Source organism: Seriola dumerili, unplaced genomic scaffold, assembly GCF_002260705.1.
Source record: "Seriola dumerili isolate Sdu_G_001 unplaced genomic scaffold, Sdu_1.0 BDQW01000230.1, whole genome shotgun sequence".
NCBI classification, from domain to species: Eukaryota; Metazoa; Chordata; class Actinopteri; order Carangiformes; family Carangidae; genus Seriola; species Seriola dumerili.
The window spans coordinates 3,780,724-3,796,320 of record NW_019174485.1 but is presented as its reverse complement, the minus strand read 5'-3'; the positions used below and the strand labels follow the sequence as shown (position 1 = coordinate 3,796,320).

Sequence of the window (15,597 nt, the reverse complement as noted above, 5' to 3'; positions counted from 1 at the left end):
GTGTGTCAGGAGGCCCATGGTCTTTGAACATCTGTAAACATTGTGTGTGTGTGTTGAATGTGACCTTTTCTTTAACTCTCTCTGTCTTGGTCTCATTACCAGGCATCATCTCATACACAGAGTACCTGTTCCTGCTCTGCATCCTGACAAGTGAGTCGCTTCGGTCTCTGTACATATCCTCCTTTCACTGAACCTCATCTTCCATTTTCCCCCAGCAGTATGCTATTCTTATTTTGAGAGAACAAAGTCACACCACCCAGAACCTAACAGGACACAACCATGACACAAATCTGGTGGTTTTCCCCGTCCCCTTGGGGTAAGACACAAATTAAAAAGAGACACAGAGAAAAAAGAACTATTCAGAAGCTCTATTTGTAACCTTTCAAAAGTTAAATATAGGCAAAAAACTGCTCCACTCATTGCGCACTTATCAAGTTAATGTATTTTTCTTATTCCTCTTTGAGAACAGCAATTTACTGCATTACATATATCTGTACTTCTTCCTCTCAATATTAGGAATCAAAGTGTGTTTCTCTTCTGTAAATGATATAAATGACCTGGAAACCAAACTGTCTATATATTTTTTAAGTGATTAAAAATTAGAATTACAGGAAAATTTTCTACGAGAGACAGTAAGAGTTTTAGCTCAGTATGTGTCCACATTAAATGAGAGGGCAGCCATTAATCATGACCACATTAATCAGGAAACTAGTGAGGGTTTGTATTAGTGCTGTCTGAACAGTTTAATTGTTGATTTAATATTCAAAGGGGAAGATAAAGGAAACTAACTTTAAGTAAACGCATGACCAGTTTCAAGTGGTATAAAAAAAAATCCAAATGTTAATGTTTGAGCTCACAGTCCATCTACTGTAGATTTATCTCCCTCCTGTCTGTCCTATATGTTTCTTCTTCCCATGCTATTTCTGGATTTAAAATTGCCTTTAACACACACACACATGCACAAACTCACTCTATGTGCTCTGCTCTCCGTTCTCTAGAGCCCCATGCTGGCTTTAAGATTGCTTTCAATATGTTTGATGCAGACGGCAACCAGATGGTGGACAAGAGGGAGTTCATGGTGGTGAGTCGCTGATAACTGAGAGAAAATCCATCCTCGGCAGAATTTATATGTTAATATTCACATCACTTTTTACTCCAATCACAACAAAGAATTGTTTTTTTTTTTAGTTTTAATTATACAGGCAATCAGTTTTAAGTGAATATGAGTGTTTATAGAATGTAGATCTATGATTCTCCTTAAAAATTGCAATTGTTTCTCGGTGAAAAACACAGTTTTTAGATGTAAGATCCTGCAGGACTCAACACACATTTACATTTACATCAGACACAGTTGTATGTATTTGATATGTGGGGTCACCATCACTGTCTCAGGTTTAGCACAGGAACACATTTAAAATTTGCAACATGAGGGGTTGTTATTATTGCCCTTAACTATATATCTAAATGCATCACCCCCCCAGTTAACAGCTGACAACTAATATGATACCAAATAAGACTTTGTGTCAGTTGAGTTTATCTCTCTGGCAAGTTTGTCCATTTTTCCTCTCTCTTTTCTGTCTTGTCATATAGTTAGTCGTTTAATAGTAATGTTAAAAAACGCTTTCTCGAGTCTAAATTTAACACTAATGATTTTCTCTGATGTTTCAATTGGAAATGACAGGAACGAAGGGGAAACAGAGATAGAATCAATTTCTTTATCTACCTTTCTACCTTAAGCTGTAGCAAACAGGTATTTCAAATTTAAAGCATTTAAAAACACAGATTTTTTTAGTTCAGATCTTCTAAAGGCGGCTTATTATATTAAACAGCTGAGTACTCCTTTAGATTGTAAACCTACATGGAGAGCTACATGTGCCTTATTTGCCCTGCGGGAGGGGACAGACAGATTTTCAATCAAAAACACTGCTGCAGGAAGGAAGTGATCAGGATCTCTGTGGAGGCTGGTGGGAGTGGGATGGTGCATCAGCGGGAGTGGGTGGTAATGGTGGAAAATCCTGTGGGAGCAGACAGGTGTGGGAACAAAAATGAATTCCCACATTGAGAGTTCAGCAGTAGGCTCTGATTTTTCTTCTAGTCTTCAATTTACATGTTGGAAAAAAAGTTAGGAACTGAATATTTTACTTGAATAAACCCCAAATGAACACATAATGGTTGTCTGTTGTGATCACACCCCCCAAAAATGTTCTTGGAGATATATCCCTTTCTAATTAATTTGCCAGTGTTTTTGTGCTGTAGGTAACAATTTTCATTGTTAATTCAAATTAATAATAGAATAATAAAAATAATAAAAAAAATGTTAAGTGCATAAAATGTAAAAGCTGCAGTTGATACTTGGCTGTGAAATACAAATCAGTGACCACTTACATGCCTGAGACCGACTGCTGTGCAGCTGCAGTTTCCTGATGTATGTGATTCAGCATTGATTTATCCTTTAATATCTTTGAACATAAGTCACTTCCAAAGCCAAACTAGAAAACCAACACTCTCTTAGTCATCCTGTCAGAAGCCCAGTGCTGAGATCACATTGTAGACCAGCCTGAACGAGTGAATGACCTTGTGAACTCAAGTGAATGTTTGCACATATGAGCGTTTAAGCTTCAAACAGGCCTTTAGATCTGACTTTGAGTCGTCAGTGAGATCCTGATTGTTTCTCTCATTACAGCTTCAGGAGATCTTCCGCAAGAAAAATGAGAAGAAAGGGAGGAAAGGTGATGCTGAAAAGTCAGCACAGTTGGTAAGAAAGTTGGTAACACGGGATGGGACTCTGTGTGTGTGCGTGCGTGCGTGCGTGCGTGCGTGCGTGCGTGCGTGCGTGCGTGCGTGCGTGCGTGCGTGCGTGTGTGTGAGGATGGAAACATTTGAATGTAAAATTCAATTCTTTCGCTAATTACCCTTAGTGCTACCCACCGTGAAATGACAGTGGATTGTAAGTCTGTATGGACATGGACGTCAGTAATGCTGCTATCATCAGTGTGGTAAACCTGAACTGTGAAAATCCAAAATGTTCTTTATTGAGGTTAATATATCAGTTAAAAGGAAACATTACTTTAAAGGCATTTAAAAAGCTTTTGGCATTTTAATACACCCATGAATATAATGTGGCACAGTACCTCTTGTGTGCCACCTCTTTAAGGTTGCTAAAGGGGAAGCTGAGTGCTGTGTCAAACTGTACACGTGGATGTATTGAAAATGACACATCATCATCATCCAAGTTATCATCTGTATTGAAGCAGATATTAGACTTAGCTAAACCCTTCACGTAACCATGTTTAATTGCATGCTGCCTCATGGAAATAGTTTTTCTCAATGTGGTATCTCCTCTGTTTTTACCGTGACAGTTATCCCTACTGTGTACTTGTTATATCGGATACACTCTCAGAAAAAAATGTGTCTTTCTCAGCACAACTGGTATTGACATTTAGGAACTGCACTGGCCACTTTGCTCTTACTACACTGCAAGTTTCCAATATGGGTTTTGTTATTGTAACTGTTATTAATAAAAGTAATTAATAAATAGTTTTTGTTCTTAGATGCTTTGCAGCCTTTCTGAAGGTAACAGCTCAAACTGTTCTTCTAGCTAAAAGACACCGACTACCTTAAACTCATAACTTGATTATTATAGTGCAGTGATACAGTTTCTACAGTAGCTGATCTGACCAAGTCATATACAGGAATATATATGTAAGCTTTACAGTTAATCTGAAATAAATAAGGTATCCTGACCAGTGATAGCCACCACAGTGGAAGAGACTGAAAAGAAGGGGGACAAAGTTACAGTGTCCGCCCCACACACAGCTTGACAACAATCTCTGGGAAGTGCATTACAGTGTTGTAATTCAGAGTGTGTGTTGTTCTGAAATGTAATCATAGATGTGTTGAAAATGACACATCCTTCTGCAGAGTGTATCCGCAGCCTCTTTCCTTGCATGTACTAACATGTCTTTTGCCTTCTCTCCTCCTCTCTCCTCCTCCCTCCTCTCTGACTGCATGCTCTGTCCTCCTCTTTTCTCTTCCTCATGTCTCTCTCTGTGTGTTAGAGTATGCAGCTGTATGGATATCAGGTTGCACCAATGAACAGCGTATGTATCCAAAACCATAACCCCTTAGTCTCCTTTCTACTTCTTCTTTAGATGTTAAAGAAATGGATGGAGGGGTGAAGAGATAGGTGTTTCCGCCCGTTGGGTTTGCTACTAGCTACATGTTTTCATGTGAAAGGAAAAGGCAGAATACTTGACAATTTTAACAATAAGACCGCCATGGGGAAATTTTATAATCCAGTCAGTTGCGCATCTGGCTGATAAAGTCAGATTTACCTTGATTCAAGTAATTGAGATTTTTTTTCCTGAATACTCTAGTAGCTTTTGTAGGTATAAATGACCATTACTCAGGGATGCTTACAGGACTGTTACACACTTTTGTGCCCTGACCTGGTCTTTGAAAAAGCCTTAGCCCTGACCCAGTCCACCGTGATCCTCTGTTGTCAGTAAAATGTACTCATAGGCTCATTGAAAGGATTGACGGATGAATGGGAAGAGAGACAGAGAGCAATAGAGAGAGATTTAAGGCAGGGTGTCCATCTGTCAGGTCAGCTGATCAGTGATTGATCGAGGGATGATGGCTGGGTGGGATGAATGGAGAGAGGGATGGCAGAAAAGGAGTAATAGATTTAAGGGGTCGGGGGAGATGTACTCTTACAAAAAGAGAGTGATGTGATTTAGAATGAGCAGAGACACTCTAAAGCTTCAAACACAATCAGACTGTTCATTTTAGACCGTTTTAGATTACTCACTGTTTGTTTGGCAGTGTGTGTGTTCCTGCTGCGGGGGGGGGTCGGCGGGAGGGCACAGGGTTGGTTAGTACAAAGAGAGAGAGGAGATTTTTATTGAAGGAGGTCTTGGCTACAGACATGGAGTTGCTTTTTATTGGCTATTTGGGAAAGGTATGAAGTCCAAAATCAAATGGGTTACTGAAAAGGAAAATAAATTGAAAGAAGAATTTATTCTCCTACATATAATACAAAGACTTTCCTAAATTCCTATTAAAGGAAAACCTATTACACATTCTGTTGATCACTTACTGATCACGTATAAGGCTAGAAACAACTAAAATCAGCACAGAAATAATGGAATGGGTGAGCTTTGGACACTTTTAATCGTCCTATTTGTTCCTCATTTTCACTTGAGATACAATCCCTCTCTCACACACACACACACACACACACACACACACACACACACACACACACACACACACACACACACACACACACACACACAGGACCCTCCCTGTCCTGTCAGTGCTGTGATGGATAGCTGCATTGTCACTGTGAAGTTAAGAGCAGTGCAGGGTCATGTTAAAATGGCTGCTGCTGCTTCTCCCTGGAGAGAAGGAGGACGAGGTGGGTGGTCAGGAGCTCAGCAACGTGGTTTGGCCAGCTTCCTTTTTTTTTAAATATATTTCTATTTGGCACATCAGGGAGCAATGCATCAAGCTAGATGAATATCATAGGCTGAATAGAAGAAAACCTTTTTTTGCGTGTAAGAATTGTGAATATGCTTCAGAGATCAGCGATTTTTATTCAAATTTTATTCAGATTTTGCTTGTGGTCGTTGCTGACTCAGCACAAAGGCAAAGTAATGAAATGGTAACTTCAGTGATTTGAATATAGTAGCCTTACAGCAGAGCTCTCATCAATAATCGTTATGCTAAACAGTGCCACTGGAGAGTATTAAATAATTTATTTTTCTCTCATTAATGTCCTTTGCTTTATTTGTCATGTAGAAAGCAAGTTTTGTGTATAATCTGACCCTTCCTCCCTCCATCTATGCCCCTGTTCAACATGTGTTTTATGTTTGCTATTTGCTACAGGGAATAGAGTAAAATCACTTTTGAATCAAATATTGCAAATGCATAGTACTGCAATTTCTACACTGCAATTTGAACACAAATTTCAAGCATTTTAGCTTTATATGTCTTTCCCCCCAGTTGTACATTACAGTTTAATGGATTGTTCACTATTTGTTCTGCCGTTCTTGGCTTATTCACTGTTGAATGCATGTTTATGTTTGTTTTTTAAAATAAGTTTGATTTTTTTCAAAAAAGAATTCAAGAAATCAACTTCCTGAATCTGTTTATGTGTAATAAGAACAGGGAATACTGGAGGCTTGAGTTTACTTCCTGAAGTGGTTTAGTTGGAGGTGAACTGACCCTGGCCCTGCTTGACCGCTCCTACAGGTGCTAAAAAAAGACAGTCACGAGTTTGTGGCGCGGAGTTACTGGGACGTTCTGAGGCGAAGTGCCAGTCAAGTCCTCTTTTCTGACCTGGCGGAGGTACATAGACCCAACTGTCCTCTGTCCCGTTATCCCTTCATTCTTCATCCTTCACTCTTCCTCTTCAGCTCCCACTAGTTAATGCAGATCCTCTAACTCTCCCCGTAGATTCAAAGTAATGTAGCTGCATCAAGCTTGGCCAGAATAACACCAGTAGTGTTACAAAATAAAATAATTACAAAATAAAAGCTTTACTTGACATGTGAGCATTGAAGGTTTTAATCTGTGACTTTTGGAGCAGTTAAGCCGAGTCATGCCTCAGTGTTCATATGTGACCAAAATTTTGTATTTCAAAAATATTCATGGCTAAAAGAGAACTGTGTTGGGACTCTATTCTCATTCTAACTCATTCTGGTTTGGCTTGATACTGATACCTGTCATCTTTCTTGCTTTCTTTCTTTCCTAAATGTTAGTTCAGATATACCTGCCAATCTTTCCCAGCACCCCTCTTTTTTTTGTCCCACCTCATTCTGCTTTGTACCAGTCCCTTTCCACATTAGTTTAGATTCCTTACTATCTCTCAGTAGAGTGTAGAAACTACAATCAATCCATTCTCTTTTTCCCATATGAAATAAATTCTGCTTAGATGAGCTCTAAAATACTCCCTTGTTTTAAACATAATAATGTCCATCACATCGATCTCTTTTCTAATGCTGAGAGAAATTTTATGGGTAAATCACTCATGACTTGATTTGATAAATTTGCATGGGATAATAATCTGAGCTTCGTCTGAAAAGTTTCTTTCCATTCAAACCCATTTCATTGTGTCAGTCACTCACTGATGAACAAATATAGCAAGACAATTTATCTTTATATTTGTTCTTATACCTTTTGATTTGGTGTGGTGTACTGGTGTGACTGTATTAATCCATTGATGTTAGTCACATGATAGATATTTTAATCTCCACATTCTAATGACCTGTTCTGTTTCTCACCTGCCTCCTGTCATTTGACCTCTTCGTTCTGCTTTTGTATGTGTATCTGTGCCTTACTATCTGTGCCGTGTTGTGGCTAGTGTTGTAGCTTTGGTGTTAGATCATTCTCAGTTTACTCCACAACATGTGATGACACTGGTATACAATCATAAGAAGGCTGATGGCAGAGCACATACAAAAACCCTGATCATTATAACACCGCACACTTACACTGAATCACATATTATGACTAATTTGCTTTTATGTGACTAAGTTGCTTACTTTGAATTACAAAATTGTATATATTTAGAGAAAAAATGTATTACTCATCACTGACTTGAGCAATCCACACCAACTGGTGACCTGAGCTAAATGAGGCCTGCAGGCTATTGATACCTTAAATCAACCCTCAAAAGCTTCTACGTCAAAGATTAGACATCTTAAATGTTGTTTATCACACATTCAAGTAATTAGGACAGAATTAAATGGAAAACAAAAATAAGAGTCTACAGCCATGCTAGTAGCTCTGTGAGGCTGTGTGTAGGCGTAGCAGTGCTTTGGCGCTAAATGCTAACGTAAGCATACTAACATACTCACAATGACAATACTAACATGCTTTTGTTTAGCAGGTCTAATGTTTACCATGTTCACCAGCTTAGATTAGTGTGCTAGCATGCTAACATTTGCTAATCAGCACTAAACACAGAGCACAGTTGAGCCTGATGGGAATGTTATTAGTTTTGTAAGAATTCAGTGATAAACCAACGTATCGGACAAATTTAAATTTCCACCTAATGCCGACACTACCTGTATGGAGTCACCAAAGTTTTTACAGTTTATCCTGTTGAAATTATAAATGTCTGACATGGCTAGCCATCCAGTAAGTGCCTAGACATATGACTAAAAAACAAAAAATGTCAGCCTTGTGGAGGTGCTAGAGGAAAAGTCAATAGGATTCATTCTCTGCCGACCATGAATATCTCTAAAATTTGATGGCAATTCATCTAATAATTGTTAAGAGGTTTCAGCTGGGAGCAAAGTGGTGGACTGACCAAGCAATCAACAAACATTTCAGTCCCTTGAGCCATCATGTCCAAAATTCTGTTAAAAACAAACAGGACTAAAATCAAAACATTTAGCAAACTCTCACATTTTGGCAATTTATGCTTCATAGAAAATTCCCAGTCATTTAACCTTTTCATTGGCTTGTTCATGTGCAACTCAAATTGCGTCTCTTATATGTCTAACACAAGGCGAAGGTGGTGGTAATGATTAATAACAGCTAACGCAGCGCTAGCAGGCTAGCTGCCTAATGACAGGCTGTGCACTGAGGTGGCAGCGGAAGCTGAGGTGGAGGTAATGACAGTGGAGTGTAATGGGGCTGACCTTGTGTTTACACTGAGCAGCCTTTCATCTGCCGGGATGTCAGACGGACAGAACGGACGAATCAGACGGGGGGGGGGGGGTAAAAGGAAGAAAAACAGGGACATTGAAAGTGTTAGGGATTAAAATACAAAATACATAAAATTAAGTATATTGACTAAAAAAAAGTGAGACAATAGAAGGATAGGGTATAAATTAAAGAGAAATAAAACCCTGGAATTGTAACAAATCTGCAAGTAAATCTGTCTTAATCACATAAGTAGAAAACCTCAGGGTAAAAAACAAAAAAACAAGGAAGAGATAAAATCAGAGACAACAAACAGGTGAGAGAGGCCCAAAGAAGATGACACAGGTCAGCAGGGAGAACAAATGTTCACGAACAAAGTGGGTGGGGAGAAAAGAGGTTTGGGAAGCACATTTAGGGGAAAAGAAAGAAGAAGGTTGTATTTAGAGAAAGATGTGTTTACTCAACAGATTAGTCACCATTATACCTCTTTGCTTTTGTCTGGAGAGGGAGGGACTGACTGACAGGCAGAGCAGGAGGGAGGGAGGGAGGGAATGAAAGAGCAAATCACCTCTATGTTTGTCAAGTGAAGAGGGTACTGACGTGTTGTATGAGGAGAAAGGAAATCAGAGTAATCAGATCAGGGGCAGGGTGAGAGGGGAAAGAAGTGATAAGAGAGGGGGAAAAAAAGAAACAGAGAGAGAGAAGGTGGGAGATAAAGATAGGAGGGAGGTGCAGGGAGAAAGAAGACCATGGGAAGGGAAAGGAAGGTGAGCTGTTTTTACCCTGGAAGGTGGGACTGACTGAAAAACTGACTGACTAGACTAAAGATCAGCAATGAGCTCTTCCTCCGAGGTATTACTCACAGATACAGAGGATGAGGAAGACTGTTCAGTGTTTACATCAGTAATGACTGTTTTTATCTTTGACTTTGTGATCAAAGTCTGTTGAAGCTCTCACACACACACACACACACACACACACACACACATACACGTAGATGGACAAATGCGTACACCAGCTGTTGGCTCGTGCCTTGTGGGCGTGGTAACCATCACGTCTTCATGGGGGTGATGAGCTCACACCTGTGCTACCACACTTCCAGGAACGATAAGCTTGTTATGATCAGTTTGGCATCACGTCTAACCACGGTAACACTGATGTGGGCTCTTGAAAGGCCAATATTAATACCAATATTTTTTACTGAACCTGCTTAAACTCTGAGAGCTTCACTATCAGTTAGCTTAGGGAGCTAAAGTAGAAAAAAGTTAAATTTGCACCGGCATTTTAAAGTGTGCAGCAGCACCACCAGAGCTTTCCTCTGGTTAGACATCCTAATGAAAATAACTAACTGATGTTTTGATAACAATGTCTAGCTCTAATAAGTCTAACATCATGTTAGAGTGCTGTACAACAACCAATGTCAAGCAGTTGTCAGATGCCAGTCTAATAAGGATATAATAGATACAGTATCTTATTACTTGCATTCATTATGAAATGATTAATCATTAAAGCTTCACTAATCAATATTTTTTATATTAACAATGGATTTCCCTCAGGTCAACAAAGTATTTTAGCATCATTCAGCTCATTGTTTTGTTTTTTTTTACAATTCTCATCTTTACTGTTTTGATCTCATCAACCATTTTTCCAGCAGCTGTAGCTGGAGAACATGAAGCATTTAGCAGCTAAAGAGCCAAATATACACCCCAGGTGTTGATGGAGACCAAAGCAGAGCTAAAACATTTTTTAATATTGTGACTGAATATTGTGAATATTGGACTTAGATTTGCCTGGAGGCCAGAAACATACAGTAACTCCAGATGTGCAGTATGTTAACACATTCACTAGAACAACTTTATAAGGTAAAAATATGTCATTGTCAGATTTACAGCTTGTTCTGCTACTGACAAAAAAGTAAAAAGTCAATTAATGCATCACCTCTACCAAGTGTTTTTTCATTCAGTATATATATATATATATATATTTTTTTTTTACATGTGGACCAATCCCATAGTAATTCCAATAGGAATTATAATTAGCAGAAAGCATTAAACTTCCTGGAACAACCGATAAGTCAAGCGATCAGATTCATTGAGAATCTCTTAATTGCATGTACACATTTTATCAAAGATAAACAAAAATGATTTTCTTGTTTGAAGATAAACAGTTTTAGACAGACTGGGAAAACCAGAGGGAAATCCAAATAGGAGGCAAGAGAGGCAAAGACACACCACCTGGCTGCTGTCTACAACAGCTCATGTGTCATAAAGGCATAAGTTATGAGTCATTTAAAGGACAAAGAAATAAAAACCGTTTTGTCCTGTTTGGCCATAATCAGAGACTTAATTAAAAGACCCTCAAATAAGTGAGACAAAGAAAAACAAGACACTGAAATGATAAGTGTGTAATTGTTTCAGTTTGTCTGTGTTTGTATGAAGGAAATCTTCCTTCCATCCCTAATCAAAGACTGAAAGACCAGACCGCAAAGTGAATCAGAAACAGACAGAACGTTGGGAGTCATACTGATGTTGATCGTCAGACAACAGGGTTTACTTTTAATATAATATAAATATTTTTATCTTGTGAGTTACCAAACCGCATCCATTACAGCAAGGTCTACTAGAGGGAATTTTATTCGGCATTTGGTTAGTGCCATAATCTCCTACATCTCACTGTAGAGAATATTACTAATGCTCATGCAAGTACCCAAAACTGAGATCCATAATCTGATTTGGCTAACTGCCTTGAATGCTTACACAGGGACTTTTGCCAGTGGAGTTTTTAGTTGACTGATCATCTGTCCCAGTGGTTCCCAACTGGGGAAAGTATGTTCAACAAGTTCTATCTAAAAAATATTCAAATTCAATAATCTGTGAAGATAAATATCACCACTGATTGATCAGGTTTTGACATCTTAATGTAGCCATTATCTTTTGATATCTTTTCCTCCATTATAATAAAGAAAGTCCCACAAGATTGTAACTTACAGTATCTTTGTAACGTAACTTGAACCTTACACAATGCTTACATCTCATTCAGATCAACATACAAAGTTTTCTCTCAATTATTATCCCTGCAGCTCTTTCATATTCATTTGCTCATTTCTGATAGAAATGACAGTGTGTTACACCAAACAAGTATAACAAAAACTGCAACGTCTTGACTTGAACACACTTTTTCTTTTTTTTTCCTTTTGTAAAACTTGTTATCTTGTTTGACATTTTCTTCTTGTCCCACATCGGATTTTAGGATTTTACTCTTGAGGTAGAACCACGAATGGCATCGTGGCAATGATGAAAATTATGATGATGCTGATGGAAATGGCATAAACGCTCTTCCCCCTTAGAAAGACATGAGATTTCTCCCAATCTGATGTCTGCATATTCCTCAGCATGGCCAAGGATTTGACGGGGTGGGAGGGTGTGGGGTGGGTGGGGCATGGCAGGGAGAGAGAAAAATGATGACCTTTAAACGTCCTCTCTTTCTGCCCTGGTGCTGGCTGACACCTTTTTTCTGAGATAGACATGTTAGCGAGCATGAACACAGGCAAATAGTGAAATACACACTTAAACTCAAAGGCTCATAAAAAGTACCCATGTCACCCTGTGTCAACAGATTATAGCGTGAGCAACTAGTATAAACAGGACAAAGCCTGTTGAATGGGTTTCAAATGACCAGGATAATTGAGTGAACACGTAATCGGAAAGACTGCAGGGAAGATAAAAGGATATGTAAGCACATAGTAAAGAATAAAGAAACAAACAGCACAAAAGTCTTAGAGTTGCACCCATGATTGTCATCGATTGACGGAAAAAGGTGGAATCGGCTCACATTATCTGCATTTGTGCTTAAGTGGGGTTTTTTTTTTTTTTTTTATTACTGCTGTTTGTGATTTGAGGCTCTGTTCAGGTGTGTCAATGTGGCATTGCCAGAGAAATGCATGGGATGTGGTGGCTTTAATGTGTCTGTGTATGTTTGCCAGCTTAGCGTTATGTATTTGTCTGTTTGGGCCTTAGTTGTTCTTCCAAACATCTTCTTTTCTTCGTTTCTCTTTCTTCCTGTTAAACACTTTGTCCTTCTTTCTACATTCCTGCTGATCTCCATCCCTGGCTCAGTGACTATAGGCATGACTCTGTTTTCCACTGTGTCTCCGTATCTTTATGTGCTGCTACCTGAGCACTTCTCGTGTATTCACCAGTCTAATGGTTTGTGTTTCATGCTGCTGCAGCAACACTCCTCGCCAGTCTAGGCCGCATGGAGAAAATTTCGCTCGATACCTTTCACTTGATTTCATTCAGAAGCCTTTGTCCACTTAACCTCGTTACCCCATTTCTGTTTTGCACATACTTCATTTCACTGAAATTGATACTTATCCAATTCAAGAGGTTGAACTTAAAGGTTGCTGCTGCCTAGACTGGTATGTTGATGTCGCAATGGCCGCTGACTGTTTGTCTGAGCTGATTCATTTGATTGATAGTTTGTTGTTGCTCATCCGGTGCACGTTCTGCACACGTGCCGCAGAAACCTGCTTCCTGCTAGCCTGGCACCACAGTCGCCATGTTGGATTGATGATGGACTTATCCCGCCCACTGCTTCTCCTCCAATCACAATGCTTTAAGAGTATTGATTAATCACTCATTGATCCTCTCTGTGATTCCTCCCTCTCTGATGATTCATAGCGAGCAGATGAGAGTGTTACGATCGACACCACCCTTCTGGTCCATTTCTTTGGGAAGAAAGGGAAGGCAGAGCTTACCTTTGATGACTTCTACAGGTACTGAAAATACTCACATAACACAAAATGAGTGCTGTGAACAGTCATAACCAAATCACAAAACAGAAACATGCTGAATCTTTGATTACAATCTAATTCTTCTCCATTCCCTTCTCATCTGTTCTTCAGGTTTATGGATAACCTGCAGACAGAAGTGTTGGAAATTGAGTTTCTGACCTACTCTAAAGGAATGACTACAATCAGTGAAGAAGACTTTGCCAAAATCCTGCTGCGCTTCACCAATGTGGAGAACATCAGCGCCTACCTGGAGAATGTCCGCCAGTGTATACCTGATGAGAAGGTACAGTACATGCACGCAGTTCTTTACAGAAGGAAGAGCACACTGATGTGATAAATGAAAATCAATTAACAGTAAGATTCATTGTTTTTTTTTCTTTAGATAACACAGGATACATTTCCTAGCCCTTTATCTATCTGTTCAATTACTTCTTCCTCCTCCTCTATGGGTTACCTCCACCTTCCAGCCATCTAGAGTGTCCGTAATTTCCCACCACAGTCTCTGCCTGAGGCTGTTGTGGCTCTCCACACTTCAGCGCTCCACTGCTTCACTTGACTACACACAAACACTCACACACACTTGACAGCACTTCCAGCCACATGTGAATTTGAATATCTATCTATCTATCTATCTATCTATCTATCTATCTATCTATCTATCTATCTATCTATCTATCTATCTTTCTATCTACACATTGACCTGTAGTCCTTATGCAACCCAACTCTATTTCTGTCCCTCCCTTCTTTCCTTTTCATGCTGTGGAAGAAGCAGGAGGTTGGTCTCTGCCTCGTACAACACAAAACCTGCCGTTACAATCTGTCAGTCTTTCTTTCTGTTTCTTAGGTCACCACCTCTTTTTGTTTCTCCACATAAAGGATGGCTAGGTTAAGATACACGGCTGGCTAGTTACTTTTTATTTATATGTGTATTTTACCTTAATCTGCATCCGTTCATGTATACCTTATTTGTTTTATTAATGGATTTTTTTTTTTTTTATTAATCTAGCCGTCAATATAATTGGTTTAGAATAATCTTGATTCATAGCAAAGAGCATGTGGCACTTTTGCACAGTCATTTTGTTGAAAGCACAATATCTTTATATGAAATCATTCACAGCTACACTGTCACATCTACAATATACAATCACATGTTGTCTGAACAGCCAGCTACATGTTGAATGGCTTCAGCTTATTGCTGTATGCAGCTACTTCCGGGTCATGACACACTGCAAGAAGACTGCTGTTTGGTAAATTTTCCATATCATGCACTCACACAGTCCTGTCATTAATGACTTCTTGTGTCATTAATAGGTCTATTTCATGGAATTTCTTGGTTCTGAGTGTGTTTGTTTTTTTAATTTAATTTTGTTTTTTTATTTTGGTTAGTTTGGTTAGTAATTTCTGATCTTAGAGCTGATGTGCCTCAAGGAATGTAATAATGCACGTGTGTCAAGGTGACTTTGGATGGCAGTCTGCTCTGAAACAGTCATTATCATATTCAAGAGAACAACATTTTTGTCAGCACGTCTCTCTTTAGTCAGTTTCTGGGCTGGTTAGAGTTTTATTGCTTCACATGTGTTTTTTTTCTGTTGTTTCAGGGAATCACCTTTGATGAGTTCAGATCCTTCTTCCAGTTTCTCAACAATCTTGAGGACTTTGCGATTGCCATGCAGATGTATAATTTTGCATCTCGCTCCATTGGACAAGGTAGGAAGAGAGCGGAGGGAGCAAGTACTACAGACACTGAGGGTCTCTACTTACACTGACATACACAGATGTAGTGTTTTTTCCTTTCAGCTTGGTGTGCAGTAAGTGGCCAGACCTGCAAAATGACTTTACTTTCTCTCCTACCAGATGAGTTTGCAAGAGCAGTGTATGTAGCCACTGGGCTGAAGCTGACACGTCACCTTGTACACACCATCTTCAAGATTTTTGATGTAGATCACGACGATCAGCTGTCCTATAAGGAGTTCATCGGCATCATGAAGGACCGGCTGCACAGGGGAGCCAGGGTGAGGAACTGTGTGTGACAGATACAGAGATTAATGCTAGGGGATGCAGGGATGTAAAATGTCTTCAATGGCACAATATTGAAAAGGTATGGAGCATTTCATCGGGTCAAATCTATGTATGTGCCATGTAGAGGGACA

General features: G+C 39.3%; 1 protein-coding gene across 7 annotated transcripts in view; it reads left to right on the top strand.

The window, feature by feature from the left end:
* The window catches only part of micu3 (mitochondrial calcium uptake family member 3), a 30,922-nt gene that overhangs the window by 12,266 nt on the left and 3,059 nt on the right, over positions 1–15,597 (top strand). For 2 of the 7 annotated variants that reach the window (XM_022755490.1, XM_022755493.1), the window contains exons 6-14: positions 999–1,081; positions 2,684–2,755; positions 4,059–4,100; positions 6,256–6,351; positions 13,335–13,429; positions 13,559–13,730; positions 14,214–14,222; positions 15,046–15,154; positions 15,302–15,459. In XM_022755490.1, coding sequence (XP_022611211.1) covers positions 999–1,081; positions 2,684–2,755; positions 4,059–4,100; positions 6,256–6,351; positions 13,335–13,429; positions 13,559–13,730; positions 14,214–14,222; positions 15,046–15,154; positions 15,302–15,459 — 836 coding nt within the window. The remainder of the gene's footprint in view (positions 1–998; positions 1,082–2,683; positions 2,756–4,058; positions 4,101–6,255; positions 6,352–13,334; positions 13,430–13,558; positions 13,731–14,213; positions 14,223–15,045; positions 15,155–15,301; positions 15,460–15,597) is intronic. The other 5 variants (XM_022755494.1, XM_022755491.1, XM_022755495.1 and 2 more) reach the window with 5 other exon arrangements.